At 36.2% G+C, this 19,828-nt stretch overlaps 1 protein-coding gene across 2 annotated transcripts in view; it reads right to left on the minus strand.

Moving 5' to 3' along the window:
- Positions 1–1,191: 1,191 nt before the first annotated feature.
- Positions 1,192–19,828, minus strand: part of PLGRKT (plasminogen receptor with a C-terminal lysine) — a 55,420-nt gene continuing 36,783 nt past the window's right edge. For both annotated transcript variants that reach the window (XM_079113863.1, XM_079113864.1), the window contains 3 exons: positions 8,483–8,613; positions 7,610–7,719; positions 1,192–1,590 (listed from right to left, as the gene is read on the minus strand). In XM_079113863.1, coding sequence (XP_078969989.1) covers positions 1,469–1,590; positions 7,610–7,719; positions 8,483–8,613 — 363 coding nt within the window. In that variant the 3' untranslated portion in view covers positions 1,192–1,468. The remainder of the gene's footprint in view (positions 1,591–7,609; positions 7,720–8,482; positions 8,614–19,828) is intronic.

Raw genomic sequence — 19,828 nt, forward strand, 5'->3', positions numbered from 1 at the left:
AGAATGACCCTTTGAGCTTGGCACACATGGTCCAGCCTTTGTTCAAGCTCCTTTTTCTCTCTGAGATACCATTCCTCCTTTTCTTTTCTTTGAGTCTTGACCTACGGGTTCTCTATAACTGTAATTGTATCAACATCACAGTTGATATGTCATCAGCTCCTTAAAGATAGGGTACCCAGCACATTCATGCTTTCTCCCACCCTCAGATTTCATCACTTGCTACTCTCCCTGACTTTCTTTCATTCTTTGGCCATATGAGTCTCAGAGCCTTTCCTCTGGCTCCTCCCTTGACCTAGAGATGCCTTCCTGTCCCCGCACCCTGTTCTGCTCTTCACAGAGTGACTTAGTCATCATTCAGGTCACAGCTCAAATGTCACGTCTGCAGAGTCACAGTGTCTGCAGCTCCAGATCTGAAGAAGCCACCCACTACCCCCAATCATTCTCTCTTAGCATCTGGTTCTATTCCTTTGAAGCATTCATCACCATATAAAATAACCTTGTTTCTTCTCATGTTGGTTTTTCTGACCTCCCTGTGCTCACCAGAACCTACTCATCTAACCAGGTTGTGGGGTTCTCTACTCTTCACTGATGTAGCTCTATTGCATACAACAGTGCCTGTCACGCAGTGGCCTAAAATAAATACCACTGGAATGAGAGTGTTATATGCAGGGTATGCACCTGAAAAACTAGTATAAATAGGAGTATAGGTTTCCCAGTGAATCAAAATTAAAAACGCAAGCATCCCAATCAACCTCCTTCTGCCTCTCTCACAACTGTGTTTTCAGTCCTTATTTGAATATTGCTACATTTTGTTTCATTAGCAATTGTTTGCATGTTCCCTGCAAGACCTATGTAAGAAGGATCTCAAGGCTTTTTTTGAATACAGTGTAGCCAAACCGTCCAGGTTCAGATCCAAACTCTGCCCACCTATGGCCTTGAAACCTGCCCCTGTTTTCACATTCATAAAATGACACCTCATGGGCCCACTGGGATGATTACAAGAACACAAACGCAACAGTCCAAACAGTCTCTACATAGCAAGTTCAGTACACATTAGTCATTGATATTGGTTGTTTGCTATTATGTGAGGAGAGGGCACTGTTAATAAATCCAAACATAAACACCTGTGACAGCTAAATGTAATACAAAACATCTGTGTGCCAAAAAACTACAAGCAGCAGGATATTTGCTTCCAGGCACCATAATTTATTAATTTTATATTTAGACAATTATAAAAACACACATATATACAGGAAATGTAAAAGTATTTTGGAGTACCCCATGATTTTGTGTTGAATGTTATAAACTTTATTTTAAAATAGTGCAACAAAACTCATCTTGCATTTTATTATTTCAAAATAAGATCCATGATATCAAAATCTTGAATATTTTTTTTTTAAAAAATCATGAAAAACCATGATTCAAGTCAAAATTTCTGTGCTTTGAGAGTTAGTGGGTAAACTTGGTTTCATTTGTCCATGAAGAATTTACTCTGTTCCCTTCTGGCTTTTTCAAGGCTTTCAAAAGTGATCATTCCTTTTGGCAGCTGCAACTTACTCTTTTCTGTTTCCAGTATGTCCTCAGCTTCACCTTAAACAAAGCATAGACATATTCAAGGTGACAAAGTGGTCATCGATATATTGTTAGAAGGCCTGATTGCTGTGTTCCTGTGACAAGCTGTAAAACCATATGGGGTCATCTCCCCATATGCCATAGTTTAACTTTTCACCCATTTTTCTCAGAAGTAATGTACCAATGCACCTACCAGAGGAAACACAATGATGAATTCTGAAACTTGTAGACCAATTAGAGGCCAGAAGTTTTTTGACACAAGACAGCATTTGAAAATGTAGAGGAGAAAGAAGACAAACATAAGTAATATTTCTTTCCTTGCACCAAAGTCAGGATCATTAGTATTAATTGTGTTTGAACTCTATGTAATTTCTCCATCTCACAATGGAATGAGATGGAGAAACTACATACACTATTCCCATTGTCCCTTAGTATAAACGAAGTATTAGGAGAGAAAGTCTACTAAAAATTGTAATTTTTCAGGAAAGCTATTCTTTGACCTGAAATCATTCACAAATACCCAAAATAATATTAAATATTCCTTAGTCTGTAAGCATGCATACACACACATGTATATATTATTTTTATATATCACCAGTCATTTTCATATTTTTATTTTGAGTCAGGTATTGCTAAGTTGCTTAAGACCTTGCTAAGTTTCTGAAGCTGGCTTTGAACTTGTGATCCTCCTGCTTCAGTCTCCCAAGTTGGTAGGATTATAGACATGTGCCACTGTGCCTAGCATATATACATTTTTAATAAATAATTCCTCTTTCAAATAAGAACTAAACAAAGTAGTAATTTCTTGGGCCCAGTGACATTTGCTTTTATTACTGAAAACAAATTTAAAAAACTTTTAAGAATTATATTATAATACAAGTTGTTGATATTTCATAACCCTGCTTATGAATGAAGGCAACTGTTTGCTAAAACCACACCTCTTATAATACACTATTTAATTAATCAATTTCTATTGGCAATTTATAAGTACATACCTTTGGTGTAATGTTGATGTTTGTATTCATTTATACTTTGTGTATTTATCAAATCATGATACTTAGCATATCCATAACCTTATTCATTTATCATTTCTTAATCATACTCCAAAAACCCGTGAAGCAGGCTACAATTTTCAAATTATAAGAACATTTTAACCATCTGCAAACACCTTTTTTGCCTCAATCTTAAATAGTAAGTAAAAATTAATAAAATTATACATAAATATTTGGTCTTTAAGACAAACCAGATGTTTTCCATGAAGATTCAATCAACAGGAATTATATTTTAGAATTATCACTATTAGCAGGGGAAGAAACAATGTCAGCTTTCTATTATGATAAGTTTCCTGATGGATTCTAAAGCTACAATATTTTTAAAGAACATTCACATAACATGCCTTGAAATTTAAAATTTTTGATTGATAAAATTAATTTCCAAATAGATAATCAAACTTTCCTAGAAAATAAATATAGCATTCAAGTGAATGCTATGTAATGGAATTGATATTTCTTAATATTACATGTCAACTTTTATGAGGCACTAAGAATTCCACTCTCCATATAAATATGAGGCATATTTGAGCTTAGACTAATGAATTCTTAAGCAGATGAGTAATATGAAACTGAACAGGCAAAGGACATGAGATTTAATATTCGTAAACCAGTTGTGTACAGTTAATTTCCATCTTAAAATGAGTTTATATTCCAAAAGTTCATTTATAAATTAGTGTTTTAGAACTCAGAATACAACATAGTAATAATGGTATAAATCAATTTCAAGGCTATTCACAAAAACTCTTTATCCCATAATATAGTTAAACCATGATACCAATAATATCTGAATGTAAATGACATTTTAGCATAGTTTCGGTGTGGAAAATGCATTTCCATTTTAAAATGGGAATTTGTAAGAACATATAACCCCTCCATTTCCCTAGGCCTGGGAATGAAATGTTCTGCTCCTTACTCCCAATACCTGGAGAGGAGTCTACAACTCTTCCTTTGCCATACCAAACCAGTATAATAGAACAATGATAGGCTCATGGCCCAGGACAAGACAGGTTGGTAAAGATGAAATTTGTGAAAACACAATTTTCAATGTGCTCTGGATTGAAGGGTTAAGAAGAAAGTACACAGGGATCTTTATGAGAAAGTGGTAGGAATTTGGAAGACATGGATATCCTAGACTAATGGGCAACCCTATCTCCCTGGGACAGGAATGGCTACTGTGTCAGCACCACCATCTTCTAAAGTAGTAAGATCCAGGATCCTGTGAGAACAGTGTTATTGCAGTGAATATTTAACAACCAGCTCTCTAAATAAATAAATAAATAAACCTAAGTTTATTATAAAGTTCACATATATATAGCATACAATAAAACATATAATATACTCTTGATCATAAATTTCATGTAACAAATTGATCCTTACTGAAAGGTTTCACTAATTTTTGCTGAACTCTTGAATCCATAACTAAGCTACAGTTACAGTTATGAGAAAGTATAATTTCAATATGAATGATGATTGATGTTTTTATTTACATTAAGGAGTAGGACAAAAGTGAAACAATGATGACTGTACTGGAACTTCACTCATTTGAGAATGTGGTGAACAACTTCTTTGCTAAATCAGATAATAGTTTTTAAATACCTGAAGAATATTTTCTCACATTTTTACACTATTCACAATATAATGGTGTTTTAGTCAGCTTTTTTTGCTGCTGTGACTGAGAGACCCCAAAAGAACAATTTAAGAGGAGGAAAAGTTTATTTGGGGGCTCACAGTTTCAGAGGTCTTAATCCATAGACAGCAGACTCCATTCCTTGGGGCTGGAGGTGAAGATGAACATCATGGCAGAAGAGTGTGGCAGAGAGAAGCAGCTCACATGATGATCAGAAAGCAGAGCAAGAGACTCCATTCCCCAAATACAAAATATATACCCCAAAACCATTCCCCTAATACCTACCTCAAACTCTGAGGAATGGTTCTGCTATGTATAAATTGAGACCTCTGAAACTGAGTCCCCAAATAAACTTTTCTTTCTCTAAAATTGTTGTTGTTCAATCTTTCAGTCAGAGTAGCAAAAAAACTAACTAAAACAGAAATTGGTACCAAGAGTAGGGTCATTTCTGTGACAAACCTGACCATGTGGTTCATCAGCATTTGGAGTCTTTTAGAATTTGTGGGAGGAATTTTGAGATACTTAGCAGTGCAAGCTGGAAATGCTTTAGATTCTTGTAAGACAAGCTTAGAGGATGATTTTGGTGGGAGCTCAGAAGACCAGAAAGCCAATAGGGCTGTGAACAGTGAAGACAGGGCTCAAGAGGAAGGGAGGACACTATTGGAATTTGGAGTAGAAGCCATTCATGTTATGTTCTGCTGAGAAGTTGGCTGCATTTTGCCTGTATCCAGAGACTTTCTGTGAAGCTGATTTTAAAAGTGATAGATTTCTTAATCTGATGGAAGTAATTTCTAGACAGCATAACACTCAGGCAGTGGCATGGATACTGATGGCAGTTTTTAGTCAAATTTATTGTGGTAATCAGGAACAGAAAGCAGAGCAGAAATATTTGAAAAACTTGGGTTTGAAAGGCAGGAGTAAAACAGGGGCTAGTGAAAGTTACAGACATTACTACCACTAACAAAATACTACAGACTTTGCCCAGAGACAATAAGAAAGATGGCTTGAGGGCATCTCAGAGCTGGCAAGACCACAACCATCTCAAGCTCAAAGGAGTAAAAATAAATATTCTCTTGAGATGAGACCAATGGGATATCCTTCATGCAAAAGGAGGCCTAGGAAGTTTTTTCTACATGCTCACCAACCCAGGAACTCAAAGGCTACTGCATCAAGGGTTCCTGGAGGCTTGGCTACTGCTCAAGGTGGTGGCAGACCTTGGTGTCAACCCATGATGCTGGTTCTGCAGGAATGCAGGGTGCTGGAGTTAGGGGTTCATGGAGGCTTCCACCAAGATTTCAGAGAAAGGCCTGGGAGGCCAGGCAAAGTGTAGCAGGGCCAGAGTCCCTGCAGGCACCCCTGAGAGGGTGATGTGTGGAGATTTAAGGAGGAACTGAAAACTGCAATAGAGATTCCCAAGATTAAAAAATGCCAGTAATGTGGGACATAATCCTAGGTAAGCTGCAGGAATCAAGCTGAAACATGCCAACTGAAAGGCCTCTTGTGCTGCAACAAACAGGGCCACAGTGGAGGATCTACAGAAGCCCTTTGGAGAAAACATCATAATGCCATGACTCCAGATGCTAGACACAGATTTATAGGTCTTGTTTGCCCAGCTGGATTTCAGTATTGCTTTGGTCTTACCCTTTCTTCCTAGGCCCCTATTTTTCTGAATATAAATGTTTACTCTGTGCCATTATATATTAACTACTTGTAATTGCTTCTTATTTTTATAGGAATTCATAATGCAAGTTTGCCCTGAATCTCAGAGAAGGCTTTGACCTTGAACTTTGAGCAATCTTGGAACTGTTGAGACTAGGGGGACTCTTGGGAATAAATTAAATGTATTTTGCATTGTTAGATGAGTGTGAGCTTTTGGAGGTCAGGGGAAGAATGTTTATATGTGAGATGTCTCCCAAAAGCTCACATGTGAGACAATGCAAGAAATTCAGAGAAGAAATGATTGAGTTATGAGAGTCTTAACCCAATCTGTGAATTAATCACCTGATGGTATTGAGTGGTAACTGAAGGCAGGTGGGTTGTGGCTGGAGAAGGTGGGAGCTGGGGCATGGCTTCAGTGCATGTATTTGTATTTGGCAAGTGGAAATTTCACTCTTTCTGCTTTCTGGTCATCATGTGAGTTTCTTCCCTATGCCACACTCTTCTGCCAGGATGCTCTGCTTCACTTTGAGCCCTAAGGAATGGAGCCAGCCTTCTATGGACTAAGACCTCTGAAACCATGTGTTCATCCTCTACAATTGTTCTGGTCAGATATTTTAGTCACAGCAGCAAAAAAGATGACTAAAACTAATGGCTACAGATACAACACATTTAGTTTAATCACTACTATTAGCATTTTTTTTTTCATCAATTTCTAAAGTCTAGACTATGGGTTGGCAAACTTTCTTAAAGGGCAAAATATATAGGCTTATGAGGTCTTATGTCTCCATTTCAATCACTCAGCTGTTTCATGGTCATGGGAAAATAACCACAGATAATACAAAAATAAATGGACATAGATTTATTCCAATAAAACTTTACTGTCAAAAACAGTGAGCTAGGCCAACTCCTGATACAGAAAATCAACAAAATAAAAATTTAAGTCTTGACTTGGCATTTGAAGATTTCCATGGTTTAAATATCCCCACTATGACCTACCTTATGCTACCACTGGGATTTCACTTAAATGAAAGTGTTTATACGTGTGTGTGTGTGTGTGTGTGTGTGTGTGTGTGTGTGTGTAGACACACTGGGGATTGAAGGTTGAACCCAGGGGTGATTTACCATTGATCTACATCCCCAGTCTTTTTTTTTTTTTTTTTTTTGAGACAGGGCCTTAATAAGTCTCTTAGGGCCTCACTGAATTGCTGCGGTTAACCTCGATCTTGTGATTCTCCTATCTCAGCTTTCTGAGTTGCTGGGATTACAGGTGTCACTGCACAAGGTATGTAGCTATATTATGTTATGTTTGTATATTGTATCTTCATTTCTATCATACAGATATAATCGATACAAATAATGTAAGGGTATAATAATAATTGTAAAAATAAAAATGTTTTAAGTATAATTTAATATTTGTTTATTATAATTTGTTTAAATATAATTCTATATAATCTAATTTTTAATAAATTAAATGTTTAATATCCAGTTTATAAAATTACTGAAAAATTAACAATCAGTTCTTGTGAGCTAGTAAAACTGACTCCAGTGCTAGTGTATGAGAGGAAGCATAAATGTTGGTCATTAGAAGCTTGGAGAATTGTTCTTGTTTAAAGTCTCCATAAGTCAAGGATTCATAAGGAGGAGATTCTTGAACCAGAAAATGAATCAAAAAATAGAAACTCTGGTATATTAGACTTACCTTTCATTCGTTGTAGAAGAGTACCATAGCCCAAGTCATACTGATAGATGAAGATAAAGCTTAATGGAAATATAGGGATGAGGAAGGCTGGCTTCTTTTGTTTTATTGCTCTGTTTTTCAAGAAAGAAAAAATTATCAAGAAATAACCCGTATATACATATAGTTACACTTGAAGAAAAGAAAGATACCTGCTTTCTGAAAGAATGCCCTCCATGGCAGAAGTTATTTAATTCTTTAAATCTTCTAGGGAAATAAGAATTTCCTTACCCAATACCCTTCATCAGACTCTGCAGTTCTCAAAGTTAGTTTTTATTACCTGCATTTATTTATTTATTTATTTAGATACCAAGGTTTGAACCCAGGGGCAATTAACCACTGAACCACATCTCCTTCCTATTTTATTTTATTTTTATTTTTGAGACAGGATCTTGCTAGATTGCTTAGGGCCTCACTAAGTTGCTGAGGCTATCTTTGGACTTGCAATCCTCCTGCCTCAGCCTCCTGCAGCACTGGAATTACAGGGGTGCATCACCAGCTGCTCATTTTTATTTGACTTTGACACTTAGGTTCCTGTTTTAAAACAGATGAAGATTAAGGACTACCATTCAGGGACTATGGAAATAGTCCAGTCTATCTTGGTGTCAAGTCAGTCCTCTCCCTAATTTACAGAGTGAATAAAAGGACAGATAAAAATCTAAAAACCTGAAGGCAGAATTCACTATTACTATGCTGGTTCTACAGAGTTGCCACCAAGGACAAGAGATTTCTTTGTTTACATGTACACTCTTTGGACCAAAGTCCTATCTTTGCCAACTTCATATGATTGTAGTAAGACAAAAAGAAGTAAATTATAAAAGTTTTAAAGAAACATACCCAGTTGTTAAAGAGATGGTTGTAATGCCATAAAATGTTCCAAAATATTTGAGGAATTCCCGAGACCAAGCAACCTGCATGGCCATTTGTCTTTCCCTCATTTCATTCTGCAATGTTAACTGCCTCTCCAGCTGAGGACAAAATGAAAGACATTATGTGGTTATTTATCTTTCGGACCTGAATACAGAGTTAGTAATATGATTTTCCAGTGGATTCTCATTCTTCATTGCTTTGATTCCTTTTCTTTTCTTTTCTTTTCTTTTCTTTTTTTTTTTAAATCTCAATAGACTTTGACTAAAGTCCTTCTGGACAGTAATCCCCAACTGTCACTTTGTGAAATCTTGGAATAGATACAGAATAGATATTGATGTTTGATGTTTGATTTTTGCTTTCTGAGGTCTTGATTGCATTTGGTGTGGAGCTTCTATCCAAGCCTCAAATATGTGTCCAATTTTTTCTATTACATGTGAGAAAAGATCTATGGATTTTTAAACACAGATACATCTTAACTAGCTTTTATTGTTGCATGAAACTAATTTTGCCTTCTAAATCCATGCAACTACAGATTGAGATTCACTTTGCGCATCAGATCACACTGTGATGTGAAGATGAGGAGGTGCTATTTTGAGACATCAGTGGAAATTTTCCTTTGCCACATTTTTTCTTGTGTCAAGTCCTTTGCCAATTAAGTCAATGCCTTTTGCTGCTTCGTAACAGAAGGCAGATAACAGCTAAGAACACAGAAGACTGAATATCTAAATGGGTTTTTAGGAAATACACAGAAAAGTAACAGACTGAAAGCCCAAGCCTATTATTTGAAGAGAATCAGATTCTGGAGAGAGAAAAGTATCGTTTTCTTTTTGGATTTTTAATTCTAAAATCTTGGGACTGCATATCATTAGTAAATCTAGAGGACAGCAAGTCTAGTGTTCATAATGAAGGAGTAACAACATGATTCAGTTTCCTCACCATTCCCTCTTTCTATGGTAGACAGGAATTGGGAGAGGAGCATGAGAGTTTCCATGTAAGAACAGTGTCAGCTATCTGACCTTTCTTAGGGGTTAAAGTACCAGGAAATGTAAATCAAACCTTAGACGGGCGTGGGGATTCCCAAAAAAAAAAAGAGGATTCGTGGCCCTGCCTCCTACTGAGAATTCTCAGAGGGGACAGTTACGGTAGGGTAGAAATGGTTGTGGGGCACATCCAGGCATAGTCTCTCTCAGCTACCAAGGGGCATGGAGAAAGTCTGCAAGATTCCTATGTCACCTGGACAGGAGCACAGGAGAAAGACAAAAATTAAGGCAGGTGACACACCAGAGTATGTAAAACCTAGAGCCAGGGGACCCCAAAACAGACATGTGGGTAGTGATCATAAGCTAGAGACTGGGTGGAGAAGGCAGATGGATCTCAAGGGATCCACAGCACCCAAATATGTACAGGTGATGGCTAATCCAGCCTGGACCATGACTAAATGCCTTCAGAGAAAATCACCTGGTACTGCCCAGGTTGATCAAACAGAAAAGAGCAGCATAAAGGCCTTCTTCAACCAAATATGCATCCCCTGATGTATGAACCCAAACGTATATTGTTCCAAGGAAAAGATAAACAGAGAAGGAAAGAGGGCAAAACTGAATTCAATCGCAGAATACGTGAGTTTTAAATTGAAGTCATTATATCACTTTGACTTGTCAAATTTCAGTTTGTCCTTATCGCTAGAAATAGAGGTTCATTTTGAGATCAGAGTAAAGAATAATGTATTTCATGTATATGATTATTTAGTTGTGGAACGCACCCTTGCTATGTTAGCTATTCACAAAGCTTGGATAATAATTCATACCATTTCCCAAAGTGATGTAAATGTAGCAATCATTGGTATTTTTGATCAAAAGGCATCTGGATCTAACAACATATGGAAGAGCCCAAGGTTAGTGGTTCTAAACCTTAGCTCACCACTGTGGGAAGCCATCCTTATTTAGCAGAATCAGACTAGGTTGAGCCATGGGACACAGAGGCCTGGCTTCTAGGAAGTGCCAGGAAGCATGTGGCACTGCATGGGAGTGGTTCCCGGTCTCCTTCTGGAATTTTCCCCTAAGAGGATGGCTCCCCTAACTCCACCCTATCCTGCTAATCACAGAAGCTCCTCCCAGTCCTTGCCCCCTATACCTGTATATTATAAATAAAGGAGAGTTGGGCCTGGCTTCTAGGTATGGCCAGACCCGTCACGCCCCCTCTCATGAGTATTGGCTCTTGTGTGTTTATTGAGTAGATAAGTTTTTTGGGTAATAGATAGAAAAATCTTCATCTTTCTCCAGCAGTTAACCCTTTTCTCCTCCACACAGGACATGGAAGAGAGGACCCTAATACACCACATGAGCATCTGGGGAGGTTTTCAAAGACCAAATGCCCAGACTCACACCCCAAACCAATTAAACCAGGTGGAACTAATTAAATCAGGATCTGGAGATAGAATCAGGTCTAAGTATTTTTTTAAAAATGTCCAGGAATTCCATGGGGCACCCAGAATTGAGAAGCACTTCCTAAAAAGAACTCAGAGACTTTACTCTTCTTTTTTTTTAACCCTCTTTCTTACACCTCCACCATCTTTGAATCCAAATATTTTTCATGCATCAATTTATTGAGGAATGGGATGTCTGAAGAGTATATTACAGTTTTGTTATATATTCTTATAGTTTTACATTTTTTAAAATCTGTATATATTTTTTTCTCTCACCTACCTGTCTCCCTGGATTCTCTTTCTTACTTCTCTCATATTAACAGCCAACCTCTATTAATTCCTCCCTCTTACTATAAATTTTTACCTATATCATCTCTTCTTCTCCCTCATAAACATCACATCTTATACTACTTTTGTTCCTTCATTGTCCATCATTTGAAATGACAAACCCTTTTAGCAAATTTACTGTTTATGTTGTAGACAATAATTGAACACTTCATTTCTGTTAATTGTGACAAAACTGTAAATTCCTTAATAGGAGCCATTTTAAGGTGGTTTAAGGTGGTATATTGTTTGCATTGGATGTTATTAATATTGGTCTCCCCCTTAAAAGTGAGGTACTGGAAACCTTCAGAGACACTATAAGACTGCAGGGTAGAATCTGTACTACCTCAGCTCCATATTGCTAGATGAGAAGACACACAAACAACATTGAAAAACAAGGGAACAAAGCAGCCCAAACAAACAAGATGTTAAAACAATAGGATCAACAGAAAACACAATTGAAGAAATATCAGAGAAGGAGTTTAGAAAATATATAGTTAGATTGGTCTGCAAAATAAAGGATGGTATTGGAGAGAAAATACAGGAAGTGAAAGATCACATCAATAAAGAGGCAGAGATTATAAAAGGAATCAATGAAAGTCCTTAAAATGAAGTGAACAATAAACCAAATTAAAAATTCAATGGAAAGTGTCACCAACAGACTAGACCACTTGAAAAACAGAACCTCAGACAATGAAAGCAAAATATATACTCTTGAAAATTAAGCCGACTGCACAGAGAAGATGGTAAGAAACCATGAATAGAACTTCCAAGAAATATGGGATAACATGAAAAGATGAAATTTAAGATTTATCAGAATAGACAAAGGTGTGGAGATACAAACCAAAGGAATGTACAATCTTTTCAATGACATAATATCAGAAAACTTCCCAAACCTAAAGAATAAAATGGAAAATCAACTATGAGAGGCTTATAGGACCCCAAATGTACAAAATTATAGCAGACTCACACCAAGGCACATTATAATGAGAATGACCAACATACAGAATAAAGATAGAATTTTAAAGACTGCAAGAGAAAAAAAAATCAAATTACATATAGGGGGAAAACAATTTGGAACTCAGCTGATTCTCAGTCCAGATCTTCAATGTCAGAAGATCTTGGAATAATATATATCAAGCTCTGAAAGAAAATGAATGCCAAACGAGAATTTTATATCCAGCAAAATTAAGCTGCAGATATGAGGATGAAATAAAAACCTTCCATGATAAACAAAAGCTAAAAGAATTCGCAACCAGAGGGCCGGCACTACAGAACATTCTCAGCAAAATATTCCATGAGGAGGATATAAGAAAAAAAAGTGAAAATTAGCAAAGGGAGGAACTATACTAAAAGAAAGGTCAATCAAAGGAGAAACTATGTCAAGTTAAAAACCAAAAATAAACCAAAATGACTGGGAATACAAATCACATCTCAAAGATAACCCTGAATGTTAATAGCCTAATCTCATCAATCAAAAGACATAGACTGGCAGACTAGATTTAAAAAAGACCCAACAATATGCCATCTCCAAGAGACTCACCTCCTAGGAAAAGAAATCCACAAACTTAGTTAAAGGAGGGAAAAAAGCATATAACTCACATGGACTGTGTAAAGAAGTAGGGGTTTCCATCCTCATATCAGATAAACTGGACTTCAAACCAAAATAATTCAGAAGGTTTTAAAAAGGACATTTCATACTGCTTAAGGGAACTATACACCAAGACATAACAATCATAAATATATTTATGCCCCAAACAATGGTGGACTGATGTACATCAGACAAACCCTTCTCAATTTCCAGAATCAAATATCACAACAAAATAATACTGGGTGACTTTAATACACCTCTTTCACCACTGGATAGATCTTCCAAACAAAAACTAAACAAAGAAACTATAGAATTAAATAAGACAATCAATGATTTAGACTTAATAGTCATATATAGAGTATTTCATCCATTATCCAGTGAATACACTTTCTTCTCAGCAGCACATGAATCCTTCTCTAAAATAAACCATATGGTTTGCCACAAAGCAGCTCACAACAAATTTAAAAAAAATTAGAAATACTATGCTGCATTCTATCAGATCAAATGGAATGAAACCAGAAATCAATGATAAAATAAAAAATAGAAGCTTCTGCAACACCTGGAGACTAAATAGCATACTATTGAATGACAAATGGGTAAAAGAAGAAATCAAGAAGGAAATAAAAAATACTTAGAGGTAAATGAGAACACCAATACAATATATCAAAATCTTGGGCTGGATTTGTAGCTCAGTGGTAGAGCGCTTGCCTAGCACATGTGAGGCACTGGGTTCAATATGGGAAGGGGTCTAGCTAAAGGCTTACAGTTTATGATTAATCTGTGAAAATTAATTGAGCCATATACTACAACACTGTAGAAGGCATATGTAATAAGTCAAAAAGATACATTGGAGGAGAAGGGAGAAGGGATGGGAATGAGAAGGACAGTAGAATGAATCGGAATTAAGTTTCCTATGTTCATATATGAATACATGTCTAGCATAACTCTACATCATACACAACCACAGAATGGGAAGTTATACTCCACGTATGTATGATATAACAGTATACTGTCATGTGTATATAACTAAAAGAAAATTTAAAACTTTTTAAAAAACAAATAAAAAGATACTTAGTAGAGAACTTTAAGACATTAGACAGTGTAGCTTTAGAATATATAAAGCAAAACTGTTGGGAAAACAAGAAAAAATTTACAAGTTACTAATAATAATGGTAGGATTTAACTACCCCCTTTTTTAAATGTAGTAATATTGAGGGTTTAAGCAATTAAATTAACAAGCTTAATCATGTGTATTTGTTATGCTCAATAAACAGAAAATTACCCTTTACAAATACTAAGAAAACATTGCAATATATAACAATAAAATATCCCAATAAGATATCCAAAGTAGAACTCAGGCCTTTATTTTTAATTGTAGTGCAGTAAGAATAAAAATTAAAACAACTGGATAATTATTGTCTAGCTATAAAAATTCAAGAAAATTAACTAAAATCTATTAGAATCAATAAGATAATTTAATGGGATGGATGAATGTAAGACCAACAGACAAAAGTTAAACTATTTTTTATGTGCCAAAACCTATTAAAAACCAATCAATATTACAAATACTATATAACACTCACAAAAAAAATTCTAATCAGAATTCTGTCAGGAATTACCTTAATAAACATGACAAGATCACTGTAAAATATACCTGGAGGAAAAAATATGCAAGAAGAGAAAAGGCAATTTTGAAAATTGTCCCACCTTCCAGACATCCAAAGTTATTAAAGAAATGTGTTCAATATGGTAAACATTAGCTATATCTGGGTATTTATATTAAAATTAAAAATTCAGTTTTTCAGTGGCCCTAGCCATATTTCAAGCACTTAATAGCCACATGCGTATGCATGTGCATATATGTAAATAAAAACTCATATATATACATAAAATGCATACGTTCAGCCTGTCAGATATATGTGTATACATATATATACACACATATATACAAATATATGAGAAACAAAAGAAGCTTAGCAAATAATAAAAGAAATCTACAAATCAAAAAGATGAAGTAAACCCAGTAGAAAAAAGGTCAAAGTTATAGACATTTCACAGAAGAAAAAATACAAAATAAATACATGAATATGTTCAACACAATTAGTAGTCAGAAAAATAAAATTTAAACAACACACATATTGTATTTTTATTATCATAAAGATAAGAATTGGCATTACCCTGTCTTGTAAAAGAATGGGAAAGGGGCACTCAGATACTGTGAGTGGGACACAGGGGAGCATGGCAGTTTTGAGGACAATTTGGTAGCAGCAGAAGACAAAATAGGCTTTCTTCCCCTGTAGGCTTTCTTCCCCCATAGTTTTAGGTCAGGAAGCTATTTGTATACCAAACTATTTGTATATCTGATCAAAGATATCTGTATGAGACTTTTCAATAAAAGCATTATTTGTAATATGGGGTCCTTCTAAATACCTACCAATAAGGGAATAGTTAAATAAATTCTAATACATTCTGACTGTAGGTGTGGGATTTAAAACAATACAAACAAAAATAATTGCTAATATTTATAGAATATTATAGTCATTTTATGCCAGGTACTATTCTATTAACTCATTTAATAGAATAAAACTCTATGGTTTGGGCGGTAGTATTATCATCAAATATCATTTTCTCATGAGGGCTTTTCTGATCCTACTTTCAGGTGCCCCACGACCACACACACTGTTCCTTTCTCTGCCTTATTAAAATTTCACCTTCAGATATAGTACATAATTCACATTTTAAATTTGGTTCATTTTCTCTGGCTTCTAGAAAGCAAGTTCTGTGAGGGCAAGGCTTATTTTTCTCTTTTGTTGATTTGCTATATCCTTGGTATCTAGAACAATGCTTAGAATAAGTACATAATAAATACTTTGAATAGAATGAATCATCCCCAATTCACATGACTTTCTCATGGCCACACATCTGCTAAGGAGCAGAGGTGGAATTTGAACCCAGAAAGACTGACTCAAAATCACGTTCTTAACCACTACATCATACATACCTACCCCATCACTACTACCATCATGTTGTCTCAGGTCCACCACCTGGTATAAAGTACATACAGGCATACTGTTTCCTGCATGGAATATTTGATCTATACGTGATTCCATGGAATACAGTGATATAAATATATCTGACATACTTACTGTTAGGTGAAAAATTTTTTTAAAAAAAATCAGCTGGGCATGGTGGTGCACACCTGAAATCCCAGAGATTCAGGAGGCTGAGGAAAGAGGATTGCAAGTTCAAACCCAGCCTCAGCAATGTAGTAATGCCCTAAGTAACTTAGCGAGATCCTGTCTCAAAATAAAAATTAAAAGGACTGGTGGCTCAGTGCTCCTGAATTTAATCCCCAGTGCCAAAAATAAAAGAAAAAAAAAAAAAAAGAAAAATCAGTTGTAAAACAGGTTTTTATATGATTTCATTTACATAAAAATAAAATATGCCCTTCACAACTTGCTATAAAATACACAGAATCAGAGAGCCCCATAGACTAAGTAGTAGATGATTTAAGCACCAGCAAAGGATGCATCCCAAAAGAAGAAAAGCAAATACCTGGAAAGTAGTTTAATATTTTTTTTTAAATCTCCGTAATCACCATGGAAATATTTAAATGTATTATACTTTCTTACACCAAGGCTATAGTCAATATTGCTCTGATTTTTAGTTTCTCCTTGGGGCTGTGGAGATATCTTAAGTTTGGAGTCTCTAATAATCTGAATCCAACCCAGATCTGCAGATTTGCAAAAACAAAGAAGATCAGGGGCTCTAAAGGAGTCACGTCTGGGAAGAGGATGAGATTAGGGCCAAGAGGGTGAGCCAGCCCTTCACTTGCTTTTCCTGTGTACAAGGACTTTGTAGTTTGGAAGTTGATCTAAAAACATGCAGAGCAATTGGAAGTTGATCTAAAAACATGCAGAGTAAAGAAAAACAATAAATTTAAGTAACGAATTTTCCTAACAGATTAATGAATTGTGCCAAATCACAGAGGGACAATATCATGAAGCAACAGTTTCATCCAACAGGGCCACTTTCCCAAGTCAGCTCTCAGAACCAAGGCACTCCTCCCTTGGCCTATTTGCCTTGTCAACAGACTCAGCAGTTGTTCCATGATAATGGAAATGAGCAACCTGGAAAAAGGTTGTGTTAACCTCACAATTTTCCTGCTTTATTCCCAAAGTAGAGAAATTTAAATTTCTTCACGACATATCATTGGAAAATAAACTGGTTCATGAAGACTTTATTCATTGACTTATTTGCCATGTATTCACAGAGAGCCCAGCACAAGCCAGCACTCCCTGGTGTTATGGATAGAAGACAGCTTTTGCTTTCATATAGCCTATGGTGTAGTGGAGGGAGATGGACATTCAAAAATAATTTTAAAAGAAGGAGGAGAATGAGGAGGAGGAGGAGCAGGGGGAGGAGAAAGAAGGGAAGGAGATGAGGAAAATTCAATGGTGGCAATCATAGAGTTGTGACAGATACATTTCAGAGCATTAAGAGAGTGTGTGACAGGGATGCCAGAGCCAGTTAAGGGGTCCTGGGAGGGCTCCATAAGGAAAGAAGTTGACACTGTGGGAGTCAGTGTAATGGGAGTCAGTTAGGCGAAGGGAAACAGGTACGAGGAATGAGAATTAGGGAAGACTTCAGACGGAGGGAGCAGCATGGGCCCAAGTCTTAAGTGAAGAGCAAACACTAGTGAATTTGATGAAACTCAAAAAATCCTATATTGGTTACTGAAGAAAAAAGAGAGACAAGGGAGGTGACAAAGGAGGGCAGGGCTGGATGCTTGAGAGATTTGCAAAGCCATGCTGACGATATTGGACTTCATGGAGAGCCACCAAAGAGAACAGTGACATGATCAGATTTTCATTTTAAAATGGTCCCTGGCTACACTGTGTGGAATAGAATGGAGGGGAACAGGATTGGGTGCAGGCAGACCACCAGGAAGTTCTCCGCAGTAGGATGGTATAAATGGGGGGGAAAAAATGAGTGGGCTCCAAAGGGCATAGAATAGTAGGAACTGGTGAGAAACTGGATTTAGGGAAAGAAGGAAAGAAGATTAAGAATCACCCCCCTCTGTTGGGTTGAATGATGCCCCCCAGGAAAAAATTAAAAGATATGTGCACATCCTAATCTCTGGAATCCAAGAATGTGACCTTATGTAGGAAAAAAAAATCTTTGCAGATGTAATTAAGAATACTGGGACAAAGCATCCTGGATTATCTCATTGGGCTCTAAAGCCTTTGACAAGTATCCTTATAAAAGACACATGGAGGAGGAGAAGAAGGTCATGTGAAAACAGAGGCAGAGATTGGAGTAAAGCAACCACAAGCCAAAGAACACCTGGAGCCACCAGAAGCGGGAAGAAGCAAAGAACGACTCTCCCTAGAGCCCGCGTAGGGATATAGTCCTGAAGACGCACCTTCATATTGACCTTCTGGCCTCCAAAACTGTGAAAAATTAAACTTTGCTGTTTAAAGTTTCCACGTTTGTTAAAGTAGCCCTAGAAGTGAAGGCTCTAGGACAGTACTCCAAGGAATGGCAAAAAAGCAAAACACTGGAAAAGGAAACTGAAGGACATAAAAAATGTACAGGTGATCAGATCATAGCTAGGTAGGAAAAATGTTTAATTATATCTGAGTAAAACAATGATTTTTATGATGTTTCCAGTAAAATTGAAAACATAGTTCATACTCCCCATTATTTAGATGTTCTGTTAGCAAGGAAGGAGGAAGTCAACAGTGCATCCTATCCCAGAGTTGATGAGAATTGGCTGGATGAGAAGAAGAATGAAATCTCACCAGGACAATGATGTTTTTGGATAGTGACTTGTAATCACCACTAAAGAAGGAGATTGATTTTCATATTAATACTTTCACTATGGAGACAGCATACTGGTTTAGTCTAAATCATCTATGAAAGGAAAACCAAACTGTACAGATGTAAGATGAAGGAAGACTGACCATGTGAAAGCACATCATGAAAAAGACCTAAGATCACGATGGACTGAATTGAGACATGAGTTAGAAATTCATAGTTACTCTTAACTTACACAGAATATAATCATCACCACCCACACAAAAAACAAGGTATAAGATTCTAGTACAAGAACTCAGTATACCTCCTGTCACACGGAAGTTAACTAATTAATTTGAATTGCTTCTCCATCCCCCCAAGGTATAATACTGAAATGTATAAATAAAATATAATAATTTTGATATATGAATTAATTTTCCTCAGATATTTGGCATTGCTCATAACTTTACTTAAGAAGAACAACAATGAAAAACTGAGGGAAGACAAGGTCAAAGATGGGGAGACAGGTGAGATAAGGTCAAATGGGGGGTTGACTAGGAAGAGCAGGTCATATGGGATCTTATAGGTTGTTGTAAATGTCTCAGGTTTCATTCCCAATGATATGGAAGCTTGTGGAAGGCTTTGAGAAAAGAAAGTAACACTGTGATTATTATTTCTATGACAGTATATAGTTATAACTCAATAAATACTTCTTTAGCCTATAAAATTTAAGATATCAAATAAATATTGTAAGAACTTTTTGAATTGTTATAACCTTTATAACTCTTCTAATGTATGTTATTCTTGTGACCTCCCATCTGCTTTATGGGTTGAAAAAGACCCTAATTGATCCTAATTGATGTCTTAATAGTACCTGTGTGTTTGTTCTGTGTAAAAAAAAAAAAAAAAAAGAAGAAAAAAATCTTATGGGGAAGGAGAAAACCCAAAGACAGAAGACAGAGAAGGTGGTCAAAAGGAAGACAGCCAAACTCTGTGGTCTACAGTTAGAAAGACATTGTTGAGAGGCAATTCTCAAAGGGTCTCTCACATTTCTGTATGCCTTGTGAGCAAAGGGACACAAGAAAGTTCTTTATTCCAGATTCAAGGATGCCTCTTTAGAAAAAGACTTGGAAAACAAAGAATGTCTATTTCAGGAGAAAAATATGGGAGAGATTAT

The sequence above is a fragment of the Sciurus vulgaris genome (assembly GCF_902686455.1).
Source record: "Sciurus vulgaris genome assembly, chromosome: 15".
Lineage (NCBI taxonomy): Eukaryota > Metazoa > Chordata > Mammalia > Rodentia > Sciuridae > Sciurus > Sciurus vulgaris.